General features: G+C 37.9%; 1 protein-coding gene across 1 annotated transcript; it reads left to right on the top strand.

Moving 5' to 3' along the window:
* The first annotated feature begins 482 nt into the window (after nt 1-482).
* LOC139822799 (uncharacterized) lies at nt 483-8,832 on the top strand. Its single transcript, XM_071794828.1, has 3 exons — nt 483-624; nt 4,568-4,973; nt 5,907-8,832. Exons 2-3 carry the CDS (start codon nt 4,574-4,576, stop codon nt 6,083-6,085), a joined length of 579 nt encoding a protein of 192 aa, XP_071650929.1. The 5' UTR covers nt 483-624; nt 4,568-4,573; the 3' UTR covers nt 6,086-8,832.
* Nucleotides 8,833-11,438: the final 2,606 nt, after the last annotated feature.

Below are 11,438 nucleotides of genomic sequence, written 5' to 3'. Positions count from 1 at the left end.
TCGAAGAATTGTTCCAATGCTTTTCGATACTTTTTACTTGACTTTTTATGAGAATTGTGCGTGTCACTATAGTTCGATAACGTATATTGCGTTACCTACGATATTTTTTTCGGACGTAATAACGGCGCATAGCCGCTAGCCGCGCAACGCGTCACCCTCGATATTTCAATAGGCTGAAACTCGATACGATCTGATCGATAGTTCGTCCATATTGTTGCCACGGGGTGGGAACGTGCCATGTATATCGTTACGTTATGTAACCTGTTAAGTGGCTTGATGTTGTTACGGATTTTAGAGATTATCGCGTACATCAACGGATAAATCTCGCTGCATTCCGTAATTTTACGTATGTACGTGCGGCGCTTTAATTCGCTATTTATTCATATATCGTTGCGATGTGCATTCGTGATAACGATTATTATTTGTCTCGGCAATATTACAAAAGCTCGTACTAATTTTTAGGTAAGTGCTCTTTTCTCATTTCTGAGCTGTCTATATAAGCCGTACATACCGTTCTGTTTCAGATTCTTCTACCTGTATCACTTCTCTTTTTACGCCTATCATTATCGATTTAACGGACAGTACAGCAGTTTGGCGCTGGTCACATCTTGGCTTTTTATACAGGTGAGTATTTCGTTGTCGTTCATCGATCTTTGTTATTTCATTAAACGTCACAGTGGTAGACGGCGGATATAAAATCCTTTTATTAAGTCTCTATTTAAATTTGAGAAATTTACCCTTGATACGGTCCCGCAAAGTATGATCAAGGAAGAATGCGGTTGGAAATAAATTGCTTGGTGAAAGTGTGCGAACTCGAGTACTTGGTAAGGCACAAGTATTTGTGCGGTGTATTTTGGGATTAAAGTGTGGTGCGCCGTCGGATCGTGAATCAATCGTCTTCGCGTTAAAAAACAAAAATAATAAAAGAAAAGAAACTCCTACGGGAAAATAGAAAAGTTTGCCCAAGAAAAATTGCTCTTTTGCATTGAAACGGACATTGATCACGAATATTCCGTGACCTACTTGCGAATACTTTAGTCGATATGGTCGGGCTAAGTTTAGCAAGAAACTCCTGCGACAATTGAACTGTTGAAAAATTGTGTCATAGGTACTCTTTGTCTATCTTTCCGGGCAGTAATATAGGCATTCTACATTACGTTAATTAGACGATATTTGACCTTTAGATCGATGAACGATCATTGATGAACGCTATATTCACTTCTGAATAATCTGTTTAAATAAGCGACTATAAGTTTCGTGCATTGGCCCGGGAAGTAAGAGTGAATTAAAATCTGCGAACAAAAAAATCAAATTTTATAGTGCTGCGCTTTCCAATATAAATCACATTTGAATTGAAGCATTAAAGAGAGAATACCGGAGAATATCAGAGATATAGATTATATTTATTGTCCAGTGTGGTTTTGATAAAATAAATGTACGCCTGATGCAACATTAATCTTTTTCATTGTTTCTATATTGCGTTAATTAATGTTAAAAACATAAAACTTTGCTGGACTAAAAAGTTTATTCCGAAATTGTATGAAAGAGACGTTGAGATAATTGAAAAAATATGCTGTTTATTTAAAAAGCTTTATATTAAATTATCCATTGCATAGCAGCGTTTTATAATAAAATGACGATGATGAACAATCGTATCATGAAACCGTCTTTTGATTATCGATTTTGGCGATGTAATAATGTCCCGAGCCCATATAAAAGAATAGAATGTGAGTCCGATTTGTGTGACCCGGGAAAAGCGGAGTTTGCACTTCCGCTTTTAGGAATCGCGTCGAGATAGATGAGGGAGAATGGGAGCATATTTTGCATGCGATCTCGTCGGCTACCGTTGGGAGTCCTGCGATTGACAGCAACGGTAGCAGGACGAAGAACGAGCCGTGCCACGACCGTGGTCGCTTGACTGGATAGCCTAAAGCCGCTATCGCTCAAACTTAAGTTACGTAAACGCAACCGGGACAATGCTCCTGACAGCTCGATCGATAGAAATAATTTAATGCGGCTTCTTGGTTTCCACTTTCCATATACAAATGCGCGTAAGGATACTTTAATGCGGGAATCTCGTTCTCTCATCGAGAAGGGCGTGTCCCGTTTCTTCCATTAAGAACACAGTCCGTTAAGTAACCGTGAGATACTGTCATTTCCCATTGGCTGTTCCATTAGGAATATGTATACGCTAATGCTCTTGACCTTAAAACTTACTCATTTGCAACTTTAGGATTATTTTTATTTATTACGCTACTATATTGTCTTTTATATCTACTATGAAGTGGATTGTTACTGCTCTCATTTGTCATCAGTCATCAGTTCACGTTTGTATCACATTGTTCGCGACAATGTGATTATATATACTTGAGATTTTTTCGCTCTTTGCATTTCGCGTCATCATGTTCAATGTTGACGAGTCATCGGTTATATAATAGTGCGTTCTCTCTGATGCATATAAGTCAAGTATATATCTATCGAGTTACGACAAACGATCGATCGTAATAGAACATTTGCTATAAGCCGCCGGAATTTTAGAAACAAATTTGCCTGCTATGCCAATAATACGATGGGTAATCTGATTGGAGAGCGTACTTTGATAACGCAATAACTTATAATTAGATGATCGCGATGGCCGTATTAACAGGTATTATTATAACGGCGTTACGATAGATAGCCGCTACGTTAATAACTACATTCGATATGTACTGTGTACATTTCACGCGTAAAAACTGAATACCATTAAAGTTTAATGGAGTGGTTAATTCACTCGATAAAAGGTGTAAATGCATCACGATACTGCATCATTACGCGCTGGGGAAAAAGATTACATTACTATGTCGTATTCGCCATTCAATTGTTGAACATATTTATTGTCAATTATTTTGAAAATTAGTCTAAAAAGTAGCCTAATGTAAAGAAGATTTGTCGAAGCGCGATAATTTTGATAAAGTTCTACATGAAATATAGTGTATGAAAAATTGCATATTTTTCTCGCAATTATTTTTATCGTCATAAGATAAATTGATAATTATTTCAGAATGTATTCCACGATATAATCCATGATTTTTCAGATTATATCTGTTAAAATTTAAAATTCAATATCAGTATTACAACAATTATCTGTTATTGTTGTTTGTACATTATAACTTTATTTAATTATATAATTTTATTTTCAATAATTTTTTTACTTTATATAATATTATCAAACGTATGTGGTGCAGTGATTTTTCAAAAGCGCCTAGATAAAAATAGTATGTCGACACATTTGAGAATATGGTCGAATATAAGTATGCTTTGTAAATAGACCGCGGCTTTTTTTTAAGCTTACGTCGATGATGACAGTCTTTGCTCGACAAGCGAGTTACAGGTTCGTTAACATGATCGACCGTTTAACGAGCGACAATTATTTCCTGGCAACGAGTTCACGAATACCGTGCAGCGGCAAAATTCGAAAAGCCCGGGGGCACGTCGGCCGAGAATCGTTTTGATTCCCGGATGGCAAAGCTCTCGCCGGCTGTTGCTGTAGGTCAGAGTTCAGCCGATTAGCCCCGCGGCGTGATTATACACCGATTCGATATCAGTGTCATTGGCGTTGATTATCCACCAAACGAAAACTCGATATACCCGGATCCCGCTCCCGTTCCCGTTCCCGTTCCCGTTCCCGCAACCGCGTTCCTACACTCCGCTCCTCGTCATTCTTTCCCATCCACCTTGGGATCCACTTCCCGCTCTTCACCAATCTTCCCACCAGTCTTCTTTTTCTCAAACGGTGCGGAATCGTTCCGCTCTTGCCGACGAATCACCGAGAATACCATTTCCTCCGCGTCGTCGACAGGTGCCCGGACCCGAGATATCTATTTTCCATATCCAGGATTTTTCTTCTCGCTCATCCGCTCGCCACCTTCACTCCTACCTCTGCAGCCTCTGCAGCCTCTGCACCTCTATACCTTCGTGTTATTTGTTCATTTTAGATTTTTCAATCTTAAAAGAAAGAACGTCAAAATAAATGCGATTGGATGGTTCGCGTTGGCACAGTTTGTCACGTCTCAATTCTATAAATAATTCCAACTGCACGCAGCGTGCTTGGTTTAATCAAGAGACGTCCCTAAATTACTTAATAAAGTAGTAGGATTTTGCAATTTAGGAATGGAGGAATGGAGGATTTGGTTTCGCGCGGTACGTGTGAAGAGAGGCTGCGTTATTGTGTGTGCAGTCGTCGTTATCACGATGCACGTATCACGATCGATACCGATCGGCAGAGACAAGGTTCGAAGCGATTGCGGAGAAAGAGAGCGCTGATGTAGAACGAATTTGGTGAATTTCCATATAAATTTGCTAGGCGCGAGCGGCACACACGGCTCACATACACGGAATAAACGAATGCATAGAGCCACGTGTGCCGGGAGATACAGCTCGCCAGGTTGAATTTTTGTTTCCGGTTTCTCCAACGGTGTCCGACACACGGATGCAGGGGGAGTGTCGAATTCTTACAGCGTATCATATATGGCGACAGAGAGACAAAATGCCATGCATGTTATAGATGTTATTCTTTTTTTTGTTTCAGCACTCAATGCTATACTTCTTTCATCACTATGAGCTACCAGTAATTCTGCAGCAGGCGCAGCTTCAGCAGCTCCTGTTTCGTAATCATGCTCAGCCTCAAGCGCAACCAGCAACGCCCAGTACGGCCCCAACCACCCCGGGTCCGGGGTCGTCGCCGTCACCTTCGCCAACGCCGTCGCCGTCGTCGTCGCCATCGCCATCGCCGTCAGTGGCTCCTTCGCCTTCACCTTCGTCGAATCCGAATCCGTCGACACCTCCGACGACGGAACAGACACAGCAAAACTACATTACTGAGCTTTCTCAGCTTGACTTCGAACCTAGCAATACGGAGGAACAACATGCGAATGCGGATAATGAGCAAACATCCGCGACAACGACGGCTGACCGTCGAGACAATTCTGTTCGAGGTAAGTCAATTTCAATATTTTTATCTTGCGTTTGCGTTATTTCTCATTGAGTCACCGGCTAGATCAAGTAAAATTTTATTTCCTAGTGTCTTAAAAGAATTAAACGTACCATATCGGATATTTGATATTGTATATTTCATCAAATTTCGACACTCAACATACTTTTTCTATAAATGTAGAGAAACAAATTAAAAAATGGTACATTTAATTATATATATAGATATACATATATGTATGTACGTATAGCTATTTCAACTTTTATACAACTTTATACAATAGGAAAAAACTTTTTCCTCTATGGCACTTGCGCTTTCGCGAGTTTAATTTTATGAAACATATTAAGATTTACACATTATTGAAAACGACGAAAAAAAACCTATGTTAAACGACAAGCCAACAGCCGAAAAATGATCCTCTTGGGGCTTCAACGATACCAGAGAAATATTGAGTAATTTTTGAGATATCGTATAACGTATTGTAATCGTCAATAATTCCGTGATTACGCATTCCGCGTGCCGGTTCGCGAAATCACGCGCGCGTTTCATCGGTTTAGAGTTTTGAATGAGCACTTTGTAGATCCTGTGTCACTGACACTCGTCGCTTTTGAGCGCCTACATAGTTTGGCACGCGATACCGCGCTATCGTGTTTCAATTCGAACGATCCAACTAGCACTGATTATTTTTCTGGGCTTTTAATTTCACCTCTCGTTTCGCGTTCGTGGCTCGGATAATCGATAATCGTTTTAACACGCGCGCGAGCGTTACCGAGCGTCGGGAACCAGTTTATTTATTTACAGCTGCGGTTTGACTTACAGTTGATGCGCGCTCTTATTTATACCACACCGATTGTTTGACTTTTATTACGGATATTTGTCATCTAAAACTTCTATAAATTGTATTATCTTCAAAAAACAATGTTGCGTTAAATCGCAGTGTCGGAAGACACGGCAGTGCTCGCCACATCGGCTTCCGTTGCGAAAACGGAAGCAGTGCCCTCAGCGTCTGGATCTACGAGTTCCTTCACCGATACTTCGTCCTCCGAAGGATTCGAGGTCATCGAGTCTGCCGAAGTGGTACGCAAGGAAGTGTCTGTCGAAGACAAGAAACATTAGACTTTAATCATGCCAGTGCGTGACAGTCAGAGCACAGAGTGTATCATTTCCACATGACTGCTTCCGTCGATTTTCTTTCGCAGAAAATCGGCGCAGTTATTTTGTCAAGGGAACTTAACTATAAAGTAATATGGTCTCTTTATGTAAGAGAATGAACAAGATACGTGTTCAATGTTTAATTTCAATGAGGATAAACTTAGAAACCGATTCTTTGAAAATGTCATAAATATCACGCTTCGAAATTAGAAACAATGGACGAAGAGGCAAAGATTTTTACAGTCATGTAATTATAGAAATAAATTTTCTATGGCAGTAATATATGGGAATATCAGGGTTCGATCGGATTTGATTTTATGCAGTTACACGTTTCCATGTTAGATTCATTACAAGTCAAGTATAATAGCAAAGTTACCTGTATGAATTCAGATAGTAATTTCAGAAATGATAAAACACTATGTTTTTAACTCACAATCAGTTTTTAATTTATCGCGGTTGTACGTGAATTATATAATGATTCTTTGTAACGTAATACGTGTAATTTTTTTATGTAATATTCCATAAGATTATTTTATATTTAATGATATAAGATACAAGAGTTTTTGTACTTATTTGTTGAAAGATACGTTAAACACGAGTGCAAAATATATTACGATAAATATTATCTTCCGATTGAAATGCACATTTGCGAGTAGTCTCAAGATTCTTGTTAATTTGTAATTTGTTTACTTTATAAATATATTTCTCTTATTGCATGAAGTGAATAATTTCTGACATTTTTCTTCCATGTATTTATACACACACACGCACACGCACACACACATATGTTTCTATTTAATTATTCTTCGTATTTGTTCTGTCTCATTCATATGGTGACTATAAAATTTTTACGCTTGTATCCCGCAAAGATAACATGGTTAAAATAAGAAATATTTACAATTATTACTTTTATCGAACTTCGAAAGACTATAGTAAAAGATTACAAGAAATTATATTTAGAATTGAGATTACTGGAAATTATATTTACATTGAGATTGATTGGAATGCGCCAAAATTTTTGACGAATAATTTTATGTACAAATTCTTACAGCGAGATAGTTAAACGTTGAACTGTTCTTCGCACTTGTCTCTGCACTCTTCGTCTTTTGAAAATGTTAGGGAAGCATTTGTCGGCGAGACCGCTAAGATTGCAGTTTTTCAGCACGATTAGAATGCCTCTGAATATTCTTTGATTCCCTTTTTTGTTTGTTCTACATATACATTACGACCTACCGAAATAGAGATGAGATAGTAATTAACAAGTACTTTCGCAAGTAAATTTGTTTAAACAAGTATCGAACAAAGATCGCGTCATTAGAGAATATTATAAAGCGATTTTTTCGGTTTATGTCATGATAAATGTATTAATTATATCAATAATGTTAGATCAACGGACATAACTACAATAAGTAAAATCGTACATGAAGATCATTATCCGATCAATTGCTGTGTTTTCTCTTTTTTCTTAATAATATTTTTCGATGCTCGATTGTGTTCGCTCGATTAGATAGACTCTGCCTTGATAGAGGCACAGGTATGGAATAGACATGCAATCGAGTTTTGACTAATGAACATTTTGAAATTACCGAATACTCGTGTAATGATGTAAAAATTTGTTTGACTGCGTAAGAATATTTTCTTGGTATAAATTCATATGTAGCTAATCTTGTCTTGTGCTTAGTAGCAAATTATTCGGACGACAACGCTATATATAAGGATGTAGCGAGATAAAACGAGTAAAATCGATAGTATATCTTTCACATGCCCTTTTTCCCCTTTATCTTTTATGATATAGTGTATTTGGGATCTGGGATTTTTTCGAATGTTTCATTCATTCCACGGATATTTCTAACTCATTATTTTATAATTAACCAATCAGTTTAACACGGGTTTAATTAGCTTAAGTTGCAATTGCCGTTTGCTGGAATGACAAAACGTTGCGTGCTATTAATATAAATAAAGATAAAGATAAAGAAAATGAGAAGGATCGGAAACATATAAATCGCGAAAGAAACCGCTTCTGACGGAATCGCCGATGCCGCATTCTCCACCTTGGTGCGTTGTTACTTATAGGATTAACGATAATCGTTATAATGTAAGTTTTACAGTGATATAATTTATCCGTTCCGGAGATTTGTCATTTAGTGATATATACTATGTATCATTGGCAAATGAAATGGCATGTTTTTTTTATTACGCGGACTGGGACATGTGTGAAATATTGAAACGATTCGTGCAAAGGAAAACGAGACGAGCTAGCACACTCATTGGAGACCGACGTTAGGAACAAATTATGCGTATGTATTTATCACGTATTGTTAATGTAATTTGTCGATTTTGGCATGCATCAGCGTACTATAAATGATATTGATGCTGAGCTAAGCGATATTCCGACGAATGACATAATAACGAAAAGTAAGAAACAATTGCGCGAATTATACAAATGTGCTCAGTTAAGAGATAACAAAGAAGCTCGAAAAGAGAAGGTTATTTAAGAATATCGACTGTAAAAGCTCCGATTATCGTTTTGTTTGTTGTCTCCCGAGTCACATTTGTAGACGAGCGCTTCTGTAAAAAAATTTTTTTTATTATTTATATATTTTATTTCTTTTGGTTGTATATATTATTAGATATTGTTACTATTATCCCTATTGTGCTACTATTGCTGCTGTTATTATTAGATTATAAATAAATGCAGAGATCTTATTCTATGTTTTGTCTTGATTTATTATCGATTCAGCATTTAACTTGTCCCATCCCTATACTATCGCGTTGCTTCGAACAGCACGGCAAATTCGAGATTTAAAAGCGATTCTCGCGAAATTGAAATTGATTGTTCAACTTGGAACGTAAGGCAGAGGATGCGCGGTGGATAGGGAGAACTGTGTTGGATTCCGTCCAAGTCGTGTGGATGGGATTGGCGGGGAAGGACGGGACAAACCGAAATAGACAAATAGACACTGGTATCCCTTTGAAGGAATCAAACAGGTGGCGTGGAGTACGAAGATAACACGATAGAATGGAAAGAGAAAGAGAGAGAGAGAGAGAGGGGGGGGGAGAGAGAAGGTGGAGGGGAAGACGAACTGCGTGGGCAAAGGTTGGAGGTACGGGTGATTCGTGGAAATGCCCAAAGAGACACGGTGCTCCTACAAATGTAGCGATTTATTTTCATTAAGACATAATTAGGAGTGAGTCGCATCGCGATCCGATTCGTCGCTCGAATCCTCCTCCGTTCCGTTGTATCACTGTTCCGTTGTATGGTATATAGGTATGGAGCACATCGCGACACGCCGCATTAGTACCATTTGAGCTTAATATTTCAAAGATGTGTAATTTTGTCGCGAATATATATATACATAGCATTTTCTTTAGCAATTATCAAGAGATTATCTTCTTTGTCATGGAATTTATTGTTATTGTATCGTTGTGTGATTATCTCTTTTCTAATGGAAAGTAATTTGCAACGTAAATCTGTATTTTCATCGTATATGAACATGAAGCAAATAAATTATATAACTGATTATGTGCATTTTTTTCTTAGTGTCACAAAAAGATTTGATCGTTGCATATAAAGGCGCAACTGATTCCACGTATCCCTTGTGATAGCGATTCTTCGACGATCGGGATTGGAAAGGGTCAGAATGAATAATCTGACGAAAGGGTGAGCGCGAAGGAGAAGCAAGAGGGAGGGTATAGTGGGTTGTGTATCGGTGAACGGCTACAGAGCCACTTCCGTATGTCCCGGAAACTCGTATAGAGTCTCAGCTCAGCAGTTGCAGAACGACAGCGGGAAGAGGAGAAGGAGGAGGAGGATGGAAACAGAAAGCCCACAGGGGCTAAATTTGCATCCGGCAAAGCAACCTCGGACTACTTTATTTGATTGGCTGCCCGCAGGGCTGCCTTCTGTCCCTACATGGACGAACCTACACGGATCGTTCTGTGTTTCTCTTTTCCCTCTCTCCGTCCACGTCTTATTTTTTTTACTTCTTCCATCTCATTCTCTCTTGTCATTTTGTTTCTTCGGAATTGTCCCTCTGCCCTTTCCCTCTTTCTCTCATCTTCGGCCACTTTGCTCACTACTAGATAGGTTTCCTATCGGAATCATATCGACGATGGTCGCGAGAAACGCACTTTAACGAATCATGTATGAGCAGCTTCGTTCTTAGAGCGTTCTTTTTGAAGAAATTGATCTAGAGGATATTCTTAATTAACTGAAGAAAATTCACAAACGTGCCTTTTGATTAATTTTAATTGATAACCGATATTTTTTAGAATAGTAAATTAAAATTCAATAGGAAATAACAAATATTTGTTCTTGACTAAATTTTACAGGGAGATTTTTCTGCGCGATGTGTACTCAATTTTAAATTACTCAAACATTTGATAATAAGTCAAATATATAATGTTGCAGGAATAAAGATATCTATGTCGCCACTTTGTTGCTTGATCGGATGTAAAACGTGAAAACGGCCAAGATGGTAGTAATGATAATGGCAGAGGCATCGATCGGCTTTCGTCCTGTCCAGCAACGATGCTCAACGTCGAAATAATCATCCGCTTTAATAAAAACGGCTTATCCGCGAAACAATGGACTGTCGCTCGCAGGACCGTCAAGCACGTGGTGTCGCGGCATCGTGGCTTGTCTTTCGTGAGAATACCTACCTTGTCCGCTCGCTCGTTCATTCGGCTCTTCCTAAGAGTTAAGCCGTTTTAGCTTTACTTCGCTACGCGCTAAAACAAGGTATCTTAATACGAAGCCACTTCAAGTTCCACGGCGTACCTGAAATTAAATCTTCTTCCTGACGCAATTAAAAACTTAATTCTTGGAAACGCGTTACCATGCTCCGAGCCATAATGAAAAAACTCACGGTGGCACATAAAAATACGAGATGCCAGCGATCTATTGATTTTTATGAGATATTGCAAGTTTCATAAATCAGATCAAATCCGTTTTTTTTTCTGTTTAATAAGACTTAGCGATAAAGACATTTTTTCCTTTAATTTAAAACTGATTTTCGTTTTTGTATTTTGTATTTTACATTTTATATTTCATTTTTTTCATACATATATTTTCTATACATTTGTATATCTTACATTTGAATTTTCATTTTGCTTAAAATAAGTAAAAAACAAATATCAGTTAAGATTCATATTAAATCATAAAGTCATAAAAGGTATGGAAATGATTTAAAATAATATTTAAAAATGTTTACGTGATTTTAGAATTTGATTTTCAAGTATAAAAACGAATATTAAAGTTATGATAACTGTATAGAAATATAAATTCGTTATAAAAATGAATCGCTAAATCTTATTG

The sequence above is a fragment of the Temnothorax longispinosus genome, chromosome 12 (assembly GCF_030848805.1).
Source record: "Temnothorax longispinosus isolate EJ_2023e chromosome 12, Tlon_JGU_v1, whole genome shotgun sequence".
Classification (NCBI taxonomy): Eukaryota; Metazoa; Arthropoda; class Insecta; order Hymenoptera; family Formicidae; genus Temnothorax; species Temnothorax longispinosus.
This window is presented reverse-complemented; position numbering and strand designations above follow the sequence as displayed.